General features: G+C 56.5%; 1 protein-coding gene across 1 annotated transcript in view; it reads left to right on the top strand.

The window, feature by feature from the left end:
- Nucleotides 1-3,394: 3,394 nt before the first annotated feature.
- NRBP1 (nuclear receptor binding protein 1) overlaps nucleotides 3,395-19,128 on the top strand; it is a 54,440-nt gene continuing 38,706 nt past the window's right edge. The window contains exons 1-6 of the mRNA XM_063441854.1: nucleotides 3,395-3,546; nucleotides 11,997-12,239; nucleotides 15,365-15,487; nucleotides 15,572-15,673; nucleotides 15,900-15,989; nucleotides 16,733-16,773. Of these exons, the coding sequence (XP_063297924.1) occupies nucleotides 12,039-12,239; nucleotides 15,365-15,487; nucleotides 15,572-15,673; nucleotides 15,900-15,989; nucleotides 16,733-16,773 (557 nt within the window). The 5' untranslated portion in view covers nucleotides 3,395-3,546; nucleotides 11,997-12,038. The remainder of the gene's footprint in view (nucleotides 3,547-11,996; nucleotides 12,240-15,364; nucleotides 15,488-15,571; nucleotides 15,674-15,899; nucleotides 15,990-16,732; nucleotides 16,774-19,128) is intronic.

Below are 19,128 nucleotides of genomic sequence, written 5' to 3'. Positions count from 1 at the left end.
CCTTGAGGACAGGTGTCAATCCATATCTGCCAAGTGACCCTATGTAGGGGGAACAGTCCCTATTCTGCTCTGTGTCAATGTGTATCAGGGTCTCTGAGGACAGGTGTCAATACATATCTGCCAAGTGACCCTATGTAGGGGGAACAGTCCCTATTCTGCTCTGTGTCAGTGTGTATCAGGGTCTCTGAGGACAGGTGTCAATCCATATCTGCCAAGTGACCATATGTAGGAGGAACCGTCCCTATTCTGCTCTGTGTCAGTGTGTATCAGGGTCTCTGAGGACAGGTGTCAATCCATATCTGCCAAGTGACCCTATGTAGGAGGAACAGTCCCTATTTTGCTCTGTGTCAGTGTGCATCAGGGTCTCTGAGGACAGGTGTCAATCCATATCTGCCAAGTGACCCTATGTAGGGGGAACAGTCCCTATTCTGCTCTGTGTCAGTGTGTATCAGGGTCCCTGAGGACAGGTGTCAATCCATATCTGCCAAGTGACCCTATGTAGGGGGAACGGTCCCTATTCTGCTCTGTGTCAGTGTGTATCAGGGTCTCTGAGGACAGGTGTCAATCCATATCTGCCAAGTGACCCTATGTAGGGGGAAGGGACCCTATTCTGCTCTGTGTCAGTGTGTATCAGGGTCTCTGAGGACAGGTGTCAATCCATATCTGCCAAGTGACCCTATGTAGGGGGAACGGTCCCTATTCTGCTCTGTGTCAGTGTGTATCAGGGTCCCTGAGGACAGGTGTCAATCCATATCTGCCAAGTGACCCTATGTAGGGGGAACAGTCCCTATTCTGCTCTGTGTCAGTGTGTATCAGGGTCCCTGAGGACCGGTGTCAATCCATATCTGCCAAGTGACCTTATGTAGGGGGAACGGTCCCTATTCTGCTCTGTGTCAGTGTGTATCAGGGTCTCTGAGGACAGGTGTCAATCCATATCTGCCAAGTGACCCTATGTAGGGGGAAGGGACCCTATTCTGCTCTGTGTCAGTGTGTATCAGGGTCTCTGAGGACAGGTGTCAATCCATATCTGCAAAGTGACCCTATGTAGGGGGAACGGTCCCTATTCTGCTCTGTGTCAGTGTGTATCAGGGTCCCTGAGGACAGGTGTCAATCCATATCTGCCAAGTGACCCTATGTAGGGGGAACAGTCCCTATTCTGCTCTGTGTCAGTGTGTATCAGGGTCCCTGAGGACCGGTGTCAATCCATATCTGCCAAGTGACCTTATGTAGGGGGAACGGTCCCTATTCTGCTCTGTGTCAGTGTGTATCAGGGTCCCTGAGGACAGGTGTCAATCCATATCTGCCAAGTGACCCTATGTAGGGGAAGCAGTCCCTATTCTGCTCTGTGTCAGTGTATATCATGGTCCCTGAGGACAGGTGTCAATCCATATCTGCCAAGTGACCCTATGTAGGGGGAACAGTCCCTATTCTGCTCTGTGTCAGTGTGTATCAGGGATCCTTAGGATAGGTGTCAATCCATATCTGCCAAGTGACCCTATGTAGGGGGAACAGTCCCTATTCTGCTCTGTGTCAGTGTGTATCAGGGTCCCTGAGGACAGGTGTCAATCCATATCTGCCAAGTGACCCTATGTAAGGGGAACAGTCCCTATTCTGCTCTGTGTCAGTGTGTATCAGGGTCTCTGAGGACAGGTGTCAATCCATATGTCAAGGTGTCAATATGTCATATGTCAGGTGTCAATCCATATCCATTGTGATTTAGGAATGTTAGGTGATTTATGCCCTTTATGGATTAAAACCAGACTCTGCATCAACTGTGTAATTTTCCATGGGAGTTTTGCCATGGATACCCCTCCGGCATGCCACAGTCCAGGTGTTAGTCCCCTTGAAACAACTTTTCTATCACTATTGTGGCAAGAAAGAGTCCCTGTGGGTTTTCAAAATTCACCTGCCCATTGAAGTCTATGGCGGTTCGCGAACGTTTGCGGAAGTTCGCGTTCGCCGTTCGCGAACCGAAAATTTTATGTTCGTGACATCACTATTTACTACTACTACTAATGATAGTAACAGACAGCTAGACACAGAGATATACTGAAAGAAGAAGAGGTTAAAGATGGTTTCTTATTTAGACAGTTTCCTGTTTGTGGAAGTTGGTTTCTTATTTAGACAGTTTCCTATTCGTGGAAGTTGGTTTCTTATTTAGACAGTTTCCTGTTTGTGGAAGTTGGTTTCTTATTTAGACAGTTTCCTATTTGTGGAAGTTGGTTTCTTATTTAGACAGTTTCCTGTTTGTGGAAGTTGGTTTCTTATTTAGACAGTTTCCTGTTTGTGGAAGTTGATTTCTTATTTAGACAGTTTCCTGTTTGTGGAAGTTGGTTTCTTATTTAGACAGTTTCCTATTCGAGGAAGTTGGTTTCGTATTTAGACAGTTTCCTATTCGAGGAAGTTGGTTTCGTATTTAGACAGTTTCCTATTCGAGGAAGTTGGTTTCTTATTTAGACAGTTTCCTATTCATGGAAGTTGGTTTGGGAGCCCTAGTCCAAGTTTGATGGAGCCTTATTCAGATTTTCAGAGCCCCCAGTCCAGGTTTGGGGGGCCGTAGTCCAGGTTTGGGGGCTCTAGTCCAGGTTTGGGGGCTCTAGTCCAGATTTGGGGGGCCCCTAGTCCAGATTTGGGGGGCCCCTAGTCCAGGTTTGGGGGTTCTAGTCCAGGTTTGGGGGTTCTAGTCCAGGTTTGGGGGGGGGCCTAGTCCAGGTTTGGGGGTTCTAGTCCAGGTTTGGGGGGCCCCTAGTCCAGGTTTGGGGGGCCCCTAGTCCAGGTTTGGGGGTTCTAGTCCAGGTTTGGGGGCTCTAGTCCAGGTTTGGGGGGCCCCTAGTCCAGGTTTGGGGGTTCTAGTCCAGGTTTGGGGGTTCTAGTCCAGGTTTGGGGGGGGGGGGGGCAGTCCAGGTTTGGGGGTTCTAGTGCAGGTTTGGGGGTTCTAGTCCAGGTTTGGGGGGCCCCAGTTCAGGTTTGGAGGTTCTAGTCCAGGTTTGGGGGTTCTAGTCCAGGTTTGGGGGGCCCCAGTCCAGGTTTGGAGGTTCTAGTCCAGGTTTGGGGGGCCCCTAGTCCAGGTTTGGGGGGGGGCCAGTCCAGGTTTGGAGGTTCTAGTCCAGGTTTGGGGGGCCCCTAGTCCAGGTTTGGGGGCCCCAGTCCAGGTTTGGGGGTTCTAGTCCAGGTTTGGGGGTTCTAGTCCAGGTTCCTGTATTGGGCTCTGCCCCCTCCCCTGAATTGGTCTCCAGCAAGATGGCGGCGGTCTGGGCAGGAGACACTAGCTGGAACAGGTCACGTGTTTCTGCCACACGCTCAGTCTAACCTGCTGGGCTCTATCATCCAATCAGAGAGGACTCCAGGGTCTGTTCCGGACGCCGATTGGCTGGTGCCCTCCTAGCAGGTTAGGTTGAATGGGCGGAGCCTGGCCCTGGGTGCAGTTAGCTGTCAGTCATCATTCAGCTGCCGGAGGCGTCACATCCGGGAACCCGGGAACCAGGGCCTAAACCGGGGAGCGAGCAGCCCCCACCCAGCGCCTGATACACGGACTGCACAGCGAGGGTGAGGCCGGGGGGGCTGGGAGTATAATGGGGGGGGAGGGAGGGGGGGCTGGGAGTATAATGGGGGGAGGGAGGGGGGGCTGGGAGTATAATGGGGGGGGGCTGGGAGTATAAGGGGGGGGGCTGGGAGTATAATGGGGGGGGCTGGGAGTATAATGGGGGGGGGCTGGGAGTATAAGGGGGGGGCTGGGAGTATAAGGGGGGGGGCTGGGAGTATAAGGGGGGGGAGGGGGGGGGGCTGGGAGTATAATGGGGGGGGCTGGGAGTATAATGGGGGGAGGGAGGGGGGCTGGGAGTATAAGGGGGGGGCTGGGAGTATAATGGGGGGGGGCTGGGAGTATAATGGGGGGAGGGAGGGGGGGCTGGGAGTATAATGGGGGGGGGCTGGGAGTATAATGGGGGGAGGGAGGGGGGCTGGGAGTATAATGGGGGGGGGCTGGGAGTATAATGGGGGGAGGGAGGGGGGCTGGGAGTATAATGGGGGGGCTGGGAGTATAATGGGGGGGAGTGAGGGGAGGCTGGGAGTATAATGGGGGGGAGGGGGGGCTGGGAGTATAATGGGGGGGAGGGGAGGCTGGGAGTATAATGGGGGGGAGGGGAGGCTGGGAGTATAATGGGGGGGAGGGGAGGCTGGGAGTATAATGGGGGGGGGAGGGGAGGCTGGGAGTATAATGGGGGGGGAGGGGAGGCTGGGAGTATAATGGGGGGGAGGGGAGGCTGGGAGTATAATGGAGGGGAGGGGAGGCTGGGAGTATAATGGGGGAGGGGAGGCTGGGAGTATAATGGGGGGGAGGGAGGGGGGCTGGGAGTATGAAAGGGGGGGGGGCTGGGAGTATGAAAGGGGGGGGGCTGGGAGTATGAAAGGGGGGGGGGCTGGGAGTATGAAAGGGGGGGCTGGGAGTATGAAAGGGGGGGGGGCTGGGAGTATGAAAGGGGGGGGGCTGGGAGTATGAAAGGGGGGGGCTGGGAGTATAATGGAGGGGGCTGAGAGTATAATGGGGGGGCTGGGAGTATAATGGGGGGAGGGGGGGGCTGGGAGTATAATGGGGGAGGGAGGGGGGGCTGGGAGTATAATGGGGGGGGCTGGGAGTATGAAAGGGGGGGGGGGCTGGGAGTATGAAAGGGGGGGGGCTGGGAGTATGAAAGGGGGGGGGCTGGGAGTATGAAAGGGGGGGGGCTGGGAGTATAATGGAGGGGGCTGAGAGTATAATGGGGGGGCTGGGAGTATAATGGGGGGGAGGGGGGGGCTGGGAGTATAATGGGGGGAGGGGGGGGCTGGGAGTATAATGGGGGGAGGGAGGGGGGCTGGGAGTATAATGGGGGGGGCTGGGAGTATGATGGGGGGGGCTGGGAGTATGAAAGGGGGGGGCTGGGAGTATGAAAGGGGGGGGGCTGGGAGTATGAAAGGGGGGGGGCTGGGAGTATGAAAGGGGGGGGGCTGGGAGTATGAAAGGGGGGGGCTGGGAGTATGAAAGGGGGGGGGCTGGGAGTATGAAAGGGGGGGGCTGGGAGTATGAAAGGGGGGGGGCTGGGAGTATAATGGAGGGGGCTGAGAGTATAATGGAGGGGGCTGGGAGTATAATGGGGGGGAGGGGGGGCTGGGAGTATAATGGGGGGAGGGAGGGGGGGCTGGGAGTATAATGGAGGGAGGGAGGGGGGGCTGGGAGTATAATGGGGGGCTGGGAGTATAATGGGGGGGCTGGGAGTATAATGGGGGGGCTGGGAGTATAATGGGGGGAGGGATGGGGGGGCTGGGAGTATAATGGGGGGAGGGAGGGGGGGGGCTGGGAGTATAATGGGGGGGCTGGGAGTATAATGGGGGGGGGGAGGGGGGCTGGGAGTATAATGGGGGGAGGGAGGGGGGGCTGGGAGTATAATGGAGGGAGGGAGGGGGGGCTGGGAGTATAATGGGGGGGCTGGGAGTATAATGGGGGGCTGGGAGTATAATGGGGGAGGGATGGGGGGGCTGGGAGTATAATGGGGGGAGGGAGGGATGGGGGGGCTGGGAGTATAATGGGGGGAGGGAGGGAGGGGGGGCTGGGAGTATAATGGGGGAGGGAGGGAGGGGGGGCTGGGAGTATAATGGGGGGAGGGAGGGAGGGGGGGCTGGGAGTATAATGGGAGGGGGGGCTGGGAGTATAAGGGAGGGGGGGCTGGGAGTATAAGGGAGGGGGGCTGGGAGTATAATGGGAGGGGGGCTGGGAGTATAATGGGAGGGGGGCTGGGAGTATAATGGGGGAGGGCTGGGAGTATAATGGGGGAGGGCTGGGAGTATAATGGGGGGAGGGCTGGGAGTATAATGGGGGAGGGCTGGGAGTATAATGGGGGAGGGGGAGGGCTGGGAGTATAATGGGGGAGGGCTGGGAGTATAATGGGGGGGAGGGAGTGGGCTGGGAGTATAATGGGAGGGAGGGGGGACTGGGAGTATAATGGGGGGGAGGGAGGGGGCTGGGAGTATAATGGGGGGAGGGAGGGAGGGGGGCTGGGAGTATAATGGGGGGGCTGGGATTATAATGGGGGGAGGGAGGGAGGGGGGGCTGGGAGTATAATGGGGGGAGGGAGGGTGGGGGGCTGGGAGTATAATGGGGGAGGGAGGGGGGGGGGCTGGGAGTATAATGGGGGGAGGGGGGGGCTGGGAGTATAATGGGGGAGGGAGGGGGCTGGGAGTATAATGGGGGAGGGAGGGGGGCTGGGAGTATAATGGGGGGAGGGAGGGAGGGGGGGCTGGGAGTATAATGGGGGGAGGGAGGGGGGGCTGGAAATATAATGGGGGGAGGGAGGGAGGGGCTGGGAGTATAATGGGGGGGAGGGAGGTGGGCTGGGAGTATAATGGGGGGGAGGGAGGGGGGCTGGGAGAGAGGGGGGGCTGGGAGTATAATGGGGGGAGGGAGGGGGGCTGGGAGTATAATGGGGGGGAGGGAGGGGGGCTGGGAGTATAATGGGGGGAGGGAGGGAGGGGGTGCTGGGAGTATAATGGGGGGGGCTGGGAGTATAATGGGGGAGGGAGGGGGGTTGGGAGTATAATGGGGGAGGGAGGGTGGGGGCTGGGAGTATAATGGGGGGGAGGGAGGGGGGCTGGGAGTATAATGGGGGAGGGAGGGGGGCTGGGAGTATAATGGGGGGAGGGAGGGGGGCTGGGAGTATAATGGGAGGGAGGGGGGCTGGGAGTATAATGGGGGGAGGGAGGGAGGGGTGGCTGGGAGTATAATGGGGGGAGGGAGGGAGTGGGCTGGGAGTATAATGGGGGGGAGGGAGGGGGGCTGGGAGTATAATGGGGGGGGAGGGAGGGGGGGCTAGGAGTATAATGGGGGGAGGGAGGGGGGCTGGGAGTATAATGGGGGGGAGGGAGGGGGGCTGGGAGTATAATGGGGGGGAGGGAGGGGGGGCTGGGAGTATAATGGGGGGGAGGGAGGGGGGGCTGGGAGTATAATGGGGGGGGGCTGGGAGTATAATGGGGGGAGGGAGGGGGGCTGGGAGTATAATGGGGGAAGGGAGGGGGGCTGGGAGTATAATGGGGGAGGGAGGGGGGGCTGGGAGTATAATGGGGGGAGGGAGGGGGGCTGGGAGTATAATGGAGGGGGGGCTGGGAGTATAATGGGGGGAGGGAGGGGGGCTGGGAGTATAATGGGGGAGGGAGGGGGGCTGGGAGTATAATGGGGGAGGGAGGGGGGGCTGGGAGTATAATGGGGGGAGGGAGGGAGGGGGGGCTGGGAGTATAATGGGAGGGAGGGGGGCTGGGAGTATAATGGGGGGGAGGGAGGGGGGCTGGGAGTATAATGGGGGGAGGGAGGGGGGCTGGGAGTATAATGGGGGAGGGGGGCTGGGAGTATAATGGGGGGGGGGGGGCTGGGAGTATAATGGGGGAGGGGAGGCTGGGAGTATAATGGGGAGGGGGAGGCTGGGAGTATAATGGGGGGAGGGAGGGGGGGGCTGGGAGTATAATGGGGGGGGAGGGAGGGGGCTGGGAGTATAATGGGGGGGAGGGGGGGGGCTGGGAGTATAATGGGGGGAGGGAGGGGGGCTGGGAGTATAATGGGGGGAGGGAGGGGGGCTGGGAGTATAATGGGGGGGAGGGAGGGGGGCTGGGAGTATAATGGGGGGAGGGAGGGAGGGGGGCTGGGAGTATAATGGGGGAGGGAGGGATGGGGGGGCTGGGAGTATAATGGGGGAGGGAGGGAGGGGGGCTGGGAGTATAATGGGGGAGGGAGGGAGGGGGCTGGGAGTATAATGGGGGGAGGGAGGGGGGCTGGGAGTATAATGGGGGGAGGGAGGGGGGCTGGGAGTATAATGGGGGGAGGGAGGGGGGCTGGGAGTATAATGGGGGGAGGGAGGGGGCTGGGAGTATAATGGGGGGAGGAGGGGGGGCTGGGAGTATAATGGGGGGAGGAGGGGGGCTGGGAGTATAATGGGGGGAGGAGGGGGGCTGGGAGTATAATGGGGGAGGGAGGGGGGCTGGGAGTATAATGGGGGGAGGGAGGGGGGCTGGGAGTATAATGGGGGGGAGGGAGGGGGGCTGGGAGTATAATGGGGGAGGGGGCTGGGAGTATAATGGGGGGAGGGAGGGGGCTGGGAGTATAATGGGGGAGGGAGGGAGGGGGCTGGGAGTATAATGGGGGAGGGAGGGGGCTGGGAGTATAATGGGGGAGGGAGGGGGGCTGGGAGTATAATGGGGGAGGGAGGGAGGGGGCTGGGAGTATAATGGGGGAGGGAGGGGGGCTGGGAGTATAATGGGGGGAGGGAGGGGGCTGGGAGTATAATGGGAGGGAGGGGGGCTGGGAGTATAATGGGGGGAGGGAGGGAGGGGTGGCTGGGAGTATAATGGGGGGGAGGGAGGGAGTGGGCTGGGAGTATAATGGGGGGGAGGGAGGGGGGCTGGGAGTATAATGGGGGGAGGGAGGGGGGGCTGGGAGTATAATGGGGGGAGGGAGGGGGGCTGGGAGTATAATGGGAGGGGGGGCTGGGAGTATAATGGGGGGAGGGAGGGGGGCTGGGAGTATAATGGGGGGAGGGAGGGGGGCTGGGAGTATAATGGGGGGAGGGAGGGGGGCTGGGAGTATAATGGGGGGAGGGAGGGAGGGGGGGCTGGGAGTATAATGGGGGGAGGGAGGGGGGGCTGGGAGTATAATGGGGGGAGGGAGGGAGGGGGGGCTGGGAGTATAATGGGGGGAGGGAGGGGGGCTGGGAGTATAATGGGGGGAGGGAGGGGGGCTGGGAGTATAATGGGGGGGGAGGGGAGGGGGCTGGGAGTATAATGGGGGGGAGGGAGGGGGGCTGGGAGTATAATGGGGGAGGGGGCTGGGAGTATAATGGGGGAGGGGGCTGGGAGTATAATGGGGGAGGGGGGCTGGGAGTATAATGGGGGGAGGGAGGGGGGGCCTGGGAGTATAATGGGGGGGAGGGGGGCTGGGAGTATAATGGGGGGGAGGGGGGCTGGGAGTATAATGGGGGGGAGGGGGGCTGGGAGTATAATGGGGGGGGGAGGGAGAGGGCTGGGAGTATAATGGAGGGGGGGCTGGGAGTATAATGGGGGGAGGGAGGGGGCTGGGAGTATAATGAGGGAGGGGGGCTGGGAGTATAATGGGGGAGGGAGGGGGGGCTGGGAGTATAATGGGGGGAGGGAGGGAGGGGGGGCTGGGAGTATAATGGGAGGGAGGGGGGGCTGGGAGTATAATGGGGGGGAGGGAGGGGGGCTGGGAGTATAATGGGGGGGAGGGAGGGGGGCTGGGAGTATAATGGGGGGGGAGGGAGGGGGGCTGGGAGTATAATGGGGGAAGGGGGCTGGGAGTATAATGGGGGAAGGGGGCTGGGAGTATAATGGGGGAGGGGGCTGGGAGTATAATGGGGGAGGGGGCTGGGAGTATAATGGCGGGAGGGAGGGAGGGGGGCTGGGAGTATAATGGGGGGGGGAGGGAGGGGGCTGGGAGTATAATGGGGGGGAGGGAGGGGGGCTGGGAGTATAATGGGGGGAGGGAGGGGGGCTGGGAGTATAATGGGGGGAGGGAGGGGGGCTGGGAGTATAATGGGGGGGGAGGGAGGGGGGCTGGGAGTATAATGGGGGGAGGGAGGGGGGCTGGGAGTATAATGGGGGGAGGGAGGGAGGGGGGCTGGGAGTATAATGGGGGAGGGAGGGAGGGGGGCTGGGAGTATAATGGGGGAGGGAGGGAGGGGGTCTGGGAGTATAATGGGGGGAGGGAGGGGGGCTGGGAGTATAATGGGGGGAGGGAGGGGGGCTGGGAGTATAATGGGGGGAGGGGGGCTGGGAGTATAATGGGGGAGGGAGGGGGCTGGGAGTATAATGGGGGGAGGAGGGGGGGCTGGGAGTATAATGGGGGGAGGAGGGGGGCTGGGAGTATAATGGGGGGAGGAGGGGGGCTGGGAGTATAATGGGGGAGGGAGGGGGACTGGGAGTATAATGGGGGGAGGGAGGGGGGCTGGGAGTATAATGGGGGGAGGAGGGAGGGGGGCTGGGAGTATAATGGGGGAGGGGGCTGGGAGTATAATGGGGGGAGGGAGGGGGGCTGGGAGTATAATGGGGGAGGGAGGGAGGGGGCTGGGAGTATAATGAGGGAGGGGGCTGGGAGTATAATGGGGGAGGGAGGGGGGCTGGGAGTATAATGGGGGAGGGAGGGAGGGGGCTGGGAGTATAATGGGGGAGGGAGGGGGGCTGGGAGTATAATGGGGGGAGGGAGGGGGCTGGGAGTATAATGGGAGGGAGGGGGGCTGGGAGTATAATGGGGGGAGGGAGGGAGGGGTGGCTGGGAGTATAATGGGGGGGAGGGAGGGAGTGGGCTGGGAGTATAATGGGGGGGAGGGAGGGGGGCTGGGAGTATAATGGGGGGAGGGAGGGGGGGCTGGGAGTATAATGGGGGGAGGGAGGGGGGCTGGGAGTATAATGGGAGGGGGGGCTGGGAGTATAATGGGGGGAGGGAGGGGGGCTGGGAGTATAATGGGGGGAGGGAGGGGGGCTGGGAGTATAATGGGGGGAGGGAGGGGGGGCTGGGAGTATAATGGGGGGAGGGAGGGAGGGGGGGCTGGGAGTATAATGGGGGGAGGGAGGGGGGGCTGGGAGTATAATGGGGGGAGGGAGGGAAGGGGGGCTGGGAGTATAATGGGGGGAGGGAGGGGGGCTGGGAGTATAATGGGGGGAGGGAGGGGGGCTGGGAGTATAATGGGGGGGGAGGGGAGGGGGCTGGGAGTATAATGGGGGGAGGGAGGGGGGCTGGGAGTATAATGGGGGAGGGGGCTGGGAGTATAATGGGGGAGGGGGCTGGGAGTATAATGGGGGAGGGGGGCTGGGAGTATAATGGGGGGAGGGAGGGGGGGCCTGGGAGTATAATGGGAGGGAGGGGGGGCCTGGGAGTATAATGGGGGGGAGGGGGGCTGGGAGTATAATGGGGGGGAGGGGGGCTGGGAGTATAATGGGGGGGAGGGGGGCTGGGAGTATAATGGGGGGGGGGAGGGAGGGGGCTGGGAGTATAATGGGGGGGGAGGGAGGGGGGCTGGGAGTATAATGGGGGGAGGGAGGGGGGCTGGGAGTATAATGGGGGGAGGGAGGGGGGCTGGGAGTATAATGGGGGGAGGGAGGGGGGCTGGGAGTATAATGGGGGAGGGAGGGAGGGGGGCTGGGAGTATAATGGGGGAGGGAGGGGGGCTGGGAGTATAATGGGGGGAGGGAGGGGGCTGGGAGTATAATGGGGGGAGGGAGGGGGGCTGGGAGTATAATGGGGGGAGGGAGGGGGGCTGGGAGTATAATGGGGGGAGGGAGGGGGGCTGGGAGTATAATGGGGGGAGGGAGGGGGCTGGGAGTATAATGGGGGGAGGAGGGGGGGCTGGGAGTATAATGGGGGGAGGAGGGGGGCTGGGAGTATAATGGGGGGAGGAGGGGGGCTGGGAGTATAATGGGGGAGGGAGGGGGGCTGGGAGTATAATGGGGGAGGGAGGGGGGCTGGGAGTATAATGGGGGGAGGGAGGGGGGCTGGGAGTATAATGGGGGGGGAGGGAGGGGGGCTGGGAGTATAATGGGGGGGGGAGGGAGGGGGGCTGGGAGTATAATGGGGGGAGGAGGGAGGGGGGCTGGGAGTATAATGGGGGAGGGGGCTGGGAGTATAATGGGGGGAGGGAGGGAGGGGGGCTGGGAGTATAATGGGGGAGGGAGGGGGCTGGGAGTATAATGGGGGGGATTGAGGGAGGGGGCTGGGAGTATAATGGGGGGAGGGGAGCTGGGAGTATAATGGGGGAGGGAGGGGGGCTGGGAGTATAATGGGGGAGGGGGCTGGGAGTATAATGGGGGAGGGGCAGTAACGAGGGGGTGTATATTGGGACAAGAGTGGGGTGCAAGTGATTAAGGGCTGGATATAGGTGTACTATGTTTATGACTATTGCAGCATATTTGTATTGGTGTGTGGAGGTCCGTGATGTGGTGTGGGTTCCTACCATCTTGATGTTTTTCAGGGTCTTCACATTTAAATTCCTGCCCCCTCCATTCTCTGGATAATGTCTGAAGGTGAAGGGAAGACTGCGTCACTGGCTCCAGGTACAGGGTCTGATCCCAAACTTGAAAATGTGGCCTCAGTGTCTCCTCCTGTAAGTGCTCCTGCTGTTCCCACCCAGGATGAGGAAGAAGAGGAGAGTGAAGACGAGTCAGAGATCCTGGAGGAATCGCCCTGTGGAAGATGGCAGAAAAGGCGTGAGGAGGTGACATTTTGCTATATGTGGTCACTAAAACTAAAGGGGTACTTTAGACAATAGAATCATTGTGCTTATTGTGTTAGTCTCTCCCCTGCTCGTTGTATTTATTCCTACCCGGCTTCTCTCTCCCCTGCTCGTTGTATTTATTCCTACCCGGCTTCTCTCTCCCCTGCTCGTTGTATTTATTCCCACCCCGGCTTCTCTCTCCCCTGCTCGTTGTATTTATTCCCACCCCGGCTTCTCTCTCCCCTGCTCGTTGTATTTATTCCCACCCCGGCTTCTCTCTCCCCGGCTCGTTGTATTTATTCCTACCCCGGCTTCTCTCTCCCCTGCTCGTTGTATTTATTCCTACCCCGGCTTCTCTCTCCCCTGCTCGTTGTATTTATTCCCACCCTGGCTTCTCTCTCCCCTGCTCGTTGTATTTATTCCCACCCCGGCTTCTCTCTCCCCGGCTCGTTGTATTTATTCCTACCCCGGCTTCTCTCTCCCCTGCTCGTTGTATTTATTCCTACCCCGGCTTCTCTCTCCCCTGCTCGTTGTATTTATTCCTACCCCGGATTCTCTCTCCCCTGCTCGTTGTATTTATTCCCACCCCGGATTCTCTCCCCCCGGCTCGTTGTATTTATTCCCACCCCGGATTCTCTCTCCCCGGCTCGTTGTATAAATTCCCACCCCGGCTTCTCTCTCCCCTGCTCGTTGTATTTATTCCCACCCCGGCTTCTCTCTTCCCTGCTCGTTGTATTTATTCCCACCCCGGCTTCTCTCTCCCCGGCTCGTTGTATGGATTCCCACCCCGGATTCTCTTTCCCCGGCTCGTTGTATGGATTCCCACCCCGGATTCTCTTTCCCCGGCTCGTTGTATGGATTCCCACCCCGGATTCTCTCTCCCCGGCTCGTTGTATGGATTCCCACCCCGGATTCTCTCTCCCCTGCTCGTTGTATTTATTCCCACCCCGGCTTCTCTCTCCCCTGCTCGTTGTATTTATTCCCACCCCGGCTTCTCTCTCCCTGGCTCGTTGTATTTATTCCTACCCCGGCTTCTCTCTCCCCTGCTCGTTGTATTTATTCCTACCCCGGCTTCTCTCTCCCCTGCTCGTTGTATTTATTCCCACCCTGGCTTCTCTCTCCCCTGCTCGTTGTATTTATTCCCACCCCGGCTTCTCTCTCCCCGGCTCGTTGTATTTATTCCTACCCCGGCTTCTCTCTCCCCTGCTCGTTGTATTTATTCCTACCCCGGCTTCTCTCTCCCCTGCTCGTTGTATTTATTCCTACCCCGGATTCTCTCTCCCCTGCTCGTTGTATTTATTCCCACCCCGGATTCTCTCCCCCCGGCTCGTTGTATTTATTCCCACCCCGGATTCTCTCTCCCCGGCTCGTTGTATAAATTCCCACCCCGGCTTCTCTCTCCCCTGCTCGTTGTATTTATTCCCACCCCGGCTTCTCTCTTCCCTGCTCGTTGTATTTATTCCCACCCCGGCTTCTCTCTCCCCGGCTCGTTGTATGGATTCCCACCCCGGATTCTCTTTCCCCGGCTCGTTGTATGGATTCCCACCCCGGATTCTCTTTCCCCGGCTCGTTGTATGGATTCCCACCCCGGATTCTCTCTCCCCGGCTCGTTGTATGGATTCCCACCCCGGATTCTCTCTCCCCTGCTTGTTGTATTGATTCCCACCCCGGCTTCTCTCTCCCCTGCTCGTTGTATGGATTCCCACCCCGGATTCTCTCTCCCCTGCTCGTTGTATGGATTCCCACCATGACTTCTGCCTCCCCGGCTTGTTGTATGGATTCCCACCCTGACTTCTGCCTCCCCTGCTCGTTGTATTTATTCCCACCCCGGCTTCTCTCTCCCCTGCTCGTTGTATTTATTCCCACCCCGGCTTCTCTCTCCCCTGCTCATTGTATTTATTCCCACCCCGGCTTCTCTCTCCCCGGCTCGTTGTATGGATTCCCACCCGGCTTCTCTCTCCCCTGCTCGTTGTATTTATTCCCACCCCGGCTTCTCTCTCCCCTGCTCGTTGTATTTATTCCCACCCCGGCTTCTCTCTCCCCTGCTCGTTGTATTTATTCCCACCCCGGCTTCTCTCTCCCCTGCTCGTTGTATTTATTCCCACCCCGGCTTCTCTCTCCCCGGCTCATTGTATTTATTCCCACCCCGGATTCTCTCTCCCCGGCTCGTTGTATGGATTCCCACCCTGACTTCTGACTCCCCCGGCTCGTTGTATGGATTTCCACCCTGACTTCTGACTCCCCCGGCTCGTTGTATGAATTCCCACCCTGGCTTCTCTCTTCCCGGCTCCTTGTATGAATTCCCACCCTGGCTTCTCTCTTCCCGGTTCCTTGTATGAATTCCCACCCAGGCTTCTCTCTTCCCGTCTCATTGTATGGATTTTACCTTTCATCTGACAGCTGCTGCATGTAGAGCTGATGGGCATAGTGACTTTATAAGTGGTAGAGTGGTCAGACTTATTGTATTGTAATTTGTATTGTTTGTGCTTTGGTGCAAAACCAATCAGGTTAGGTCTGATTCTAAAGCGCTCTTTCCCTTAACCAAGTAAAGTATTAACCCTGTTTATAAGACTGTGCTCCTGCCGTGGTCGTGTGGTTTGACAAACTGGCCTACAGTTTCCTGCATCCCTCCTGGCTGCCTGCCACGCACATACACTGTACTGAGTCATCTGCTCTGATGTATTCATTGCTGGTCTTATTGCTGTGCCTTCGCTTCTCTCGGTCTGTAATGCCCCCAGTGAGCTGATGCAGAGGATTCTGTGCTCCATCTTGTCATCCTGCTGCCGTCTGCCATTCCTCTGGCTCTCTGTGCATGGGCGTATACACCATGCAAGTGATTTACTTTTAGTTCTTTAGTTACCGACCAACCTTTTATGGGGTGAAAGAGAATCCCTGAGCATGCACACTGTAGAGAGAAGGATTGGTATGAGTGTTTAAGGGTTTGCCTTTTATGTGGAGCACACTGGAATGGCAGTTCAGGATTCTGGAGGGTGAAGAGGTCTATGGACTCTGGGGCAGTGAAGAGTACTTCTTCCTCTTAGTATTTTGGACTCCAGTTTCAGGGGTCAGTTGGTAGTTCTGGGACTGTGAGGTTAGTTGTGCCCTTTTTTTTTTCTTTTCTGTAGGTTAACCAGCGCAATGTCCCCGGGATTGACTGCGCCTACCTGGCAATGGATACAGAGGAAGGAGTTGAGGTGGTTTGGAACGAAGTGCAGTTCTCTGAACGCAAGAATTTCAAGCTGCAAGAAGTATGTGTTGGCATTCAGGTGTTCTGAGCATGACTAGAACACTGCCAACGAGAACCACTCACAATTTCCTATTTCTGTCTGCAGGATAAAGTCAAAGCTGTGTTCGATAATCTCATCCAACTGGAGCATCTCAACATTGTCAAATTCCACAAATACTGGGCTGATGTGAAGGAGAACAGAGCAAGGGTAAGGGGACGGGGTGCTGGGAGAGAGCTGGAAAGTTGGGGGCTGTTTATTATGATAGGGGCAAGGTGAAGGAGGGGGTTTCAGTTTACTGGGGCGATTGAGCGTGACTAATAGACGCATGTGGAGTAAGGGACTGGGTGCTAGCCATTGGCTGAGTGAGCGTGACTAATAGATGTGAAGTTTCGGTATGCCCCCTGTTGGTATAAGAATGTGTTCTGTATTTCAGGTCATCTTCATCACAGAGTACATGTCTTCTGGCAGTCTGAAACAGTTCCTGAAGAAGACCAAGAAGAACCATAAGACCATGAATGAGAAGGTACCTGGAGAGAGAGAGCCTGTCTTAGGGACAGGGAGACTCTCTTAGCATGAATAATGCTGATTGGCCAGGACTGTGGTTGACTTGTGCTGGCTCTGACCCTGATCTGCCTCCTTGACACTCAGCCAACCCTATGAGAAAGCATTGTGATTTTCTCAGCCAAGCAGGAAGATCAGGGGCAGAGGCAGCAGCCGCAGTCGTGAACAGAAATAAGATTGTATTCTATTTAGGGAGCCCATGGGTGCTAGATGGTGATTTTAACACTATAGAGTCAGGAATACATGTTTGTGTTCCTTTAATCACTCATTTGGAGACCCACTTAAAACAATGGGATTTTTCTGTAACTCGGATTAATGGAATTAATTTACAAAATATATAAATAGTGCGTGAATTTACATCCCTGTGTTACATAACTATTCCTTATTTAATGCCGAATAACTTTCTGACTATTTTCAGATAGATCTTTCCTCCAAAAGCATTTCTAAGAAATCCAATTAAAATAAAAACCAGATTTATTTCTATCCAGTCCGTGGGGGGAGAGGGGGGGCATCTCTGTGGTGTACCTCAAGCTTTTGATCATACAGCTCATTCTGTGTCCATCTATTACGTACCCCTCAAAGCTCCCTGGTACGCAGTCCCCTTCAGGCAGAGATCCCGTAACTGTTTAAATAATTCTTGGTTCTCATTATAATCATGATTGGACTGGTTGCCATACATTAATCTTTTGATTTGTCTGATTTCAGGCCTGGAAGAGATGGTGCACACAGATCCTGTCTGCCCTCAGGTAATTTGCTGACCCATGTTATTCATGTGCAGCAGGAAATGTAATGACTACAATAGATCTCATCAGTGGAGAGAGGAATGATGGCACTCTTTAACTAGAACCATGACTTGTTTGGTCTCGTGTTTACCCCCTGATGGTCACAGCTATCTGCGTGTCATTGGCGGAGATTATCATTACTGATGGTCTCGGCTAGCTGCGCGTCATTGGCTGAGATTATCATTACTGATGGTCACAGCTATCTGCGTGTCATTGGCTGAGATTATCATTACTGATGGTCTCTGCTAGCTGCGCGTCATTGGCTGAGATTATCATTACTGATGGTCTCTGCTAGCTGCACGTCATTGGCTAGGATTACCATTACTGATGGTCTCGGCTAGCTGCACGTCATTGGCTGAGATTACCATTACTGATGGTCTCGGCTAGCTGCGCATCATTGGCTGAGATTACCATTACTGATGGTCTCGGCTAGCTGCACGTCATTGGCTAGGATTACCATTACTGATGGTCTCGGCTAGCTGCACGTCATTGGCTGAGATTACCATTACTGATGGTCTCGGCTAGCTGCGCGTCATTGGCTGAGATTACCATTACTGATGGTCTCTGCTAGCTGCGCGTCATTGGCTGAGATTACCATTACTGATGGTCTCTGCTAGCTGCGCGTCATTGGCTGAGATTACCATTACTGATGGTCTCGGCTAGCTGCGCGTCATTGGCTGAGATTACCATTACTGATGGTCTCGGCTAGCTGCGCGTCATTGGCTGAGATTACCATTACTGATGGTCTCGGCTAGCTGCGCGTCATTGGCTGAGATTACCATTACTGATGGTCTCGGCTAGCTGCGCGTCATTGGCTGAGATTACCATTACTGATGGTCTCGGCTAGCTGCGCGTCATTGGCTGAGATTACCATTACTGATGGTCTCGGCTAGCTGCGCGTCATTGGCTGAGATTACCATTACTGATGGTCTCGGCTAGCTGCGCGTCATTGGCTGAGATTACCATTACTGATGGTCTCTGCTAGCTGCACGTCATTGACTGAGATTACCATTACTGATGGTCTCGGCTAGCTGCGCGTCATTGGCTGAGATTACCATTACTGATGGTCTCGGCTAGCTGCGCGTCATTGGCTGAGATTACCATTACTGATGGTCTCGGCTAGCTGCGCGTCATTGGCTGAGATTACCATTACTGATGGTCTCGGCTAGCTGCGCGTCATTGGCTGAGATTACCATTACTGATGGTCTCGGCTAGCTGCGCGTCATTTGCTGAGATTACCATTACTGATGGTCTCGGCTAGCTGCCTGTGCAGCACGGGCTAAAAGGTGAATAAATCATCTTTATTTTACTCTTAATGGTCAACTCCTCAAATTTTCACTTTTTTAGTTTATTTTGTTAAATTTTAAATGTTTCTTCAACCAAAAACATTGTTTTAAGAAATGACTTTTTTAAGGTAACCCTTCCTGTGCTGTTCAAGATGGCAAGCAGCCATCGACTGTCCCCAACAAACTGCACACAATTCACATTAGCCACCTGGAACTCTGGTTTTGGGCTGGCTGATGAAGTTTCAATGATGCTGCCGGAGGTGCAGTTACACGTCCGGCGGCAGAGAGGTTTGCAGCATTTCATAGCGAAACACTGCACGTACAAACTCCAAGCACCATAACTACTTTAAATCACATGGTGCTTGGAGTAAACTGTGTACGCTTTTTGTTTATACTGCTCAGCGTAACTTGCTGCTGCTGTGATTGCTCCGTCAGAAACCCGTAGAGTCTGACCCAACATGGCTGCTCATCCAGATAAAAAGGGACATTTTCTAAAAACAAACATTTTTCTTAATTGATGAACATTTTAATGAGTTTTCCGTTTATGGAGACACTTCTAAATCTAACTCCCTTGGACGAGATTTACTTGGCAGCCACATGATTGGATTTAGTTCGTGTTGCATGGCATCATCACTCATCATCATTGAACTTCGATCTGGTTACTGTGGAGGTCATTAGAGTATGTTCATAGAACAGCTTCAAATGTTAAATGTGCTTAGTCCTTGTGCCAACAGGGCGGTGCTTGCGGCAGTGCGAGGGCGGTGCTTGCGGCAGTGCGAGGGCGGTCTTTGCCGCTGGGTGCGTCACTTTGAGGGTGGAACAGTCTTTGTATTTCCATATGCCTGGAGTGGTTGCATTAGCATAGGAATCTGATATGAAACTATTAAAGTTAAAGCGTAGCCGAACTAAAAGCATTGCTGACTCCACGTTGGCTATTTTGACCTTAAAGGCATTCTATAGTGTTGGGAATACAGGTTTGCATTCCTAACACTATAGGGCCCCCTGTCCTGCAAAGTAATGAGAAACTGCCATA

Source organism: Pelobates fuscus, chromosome 2 (assembly GCF_036172605.1).
Source record: "Pelobates fuscus isolate aPelFus1 chromosome 2, aPelFus1.pri, whole genome shotgun sequence".
Taxonomy (NCBI): Eukaryota; Metazoa; Chordata; class Amphibia; order Anura; family Pelobatidae; genus Pelobates; species Pelobates fuscus.
Note: the sequence above shows the minus strand (reverse complement) of the source record. Positions and strands in the feature narration are given on the sequence as shown.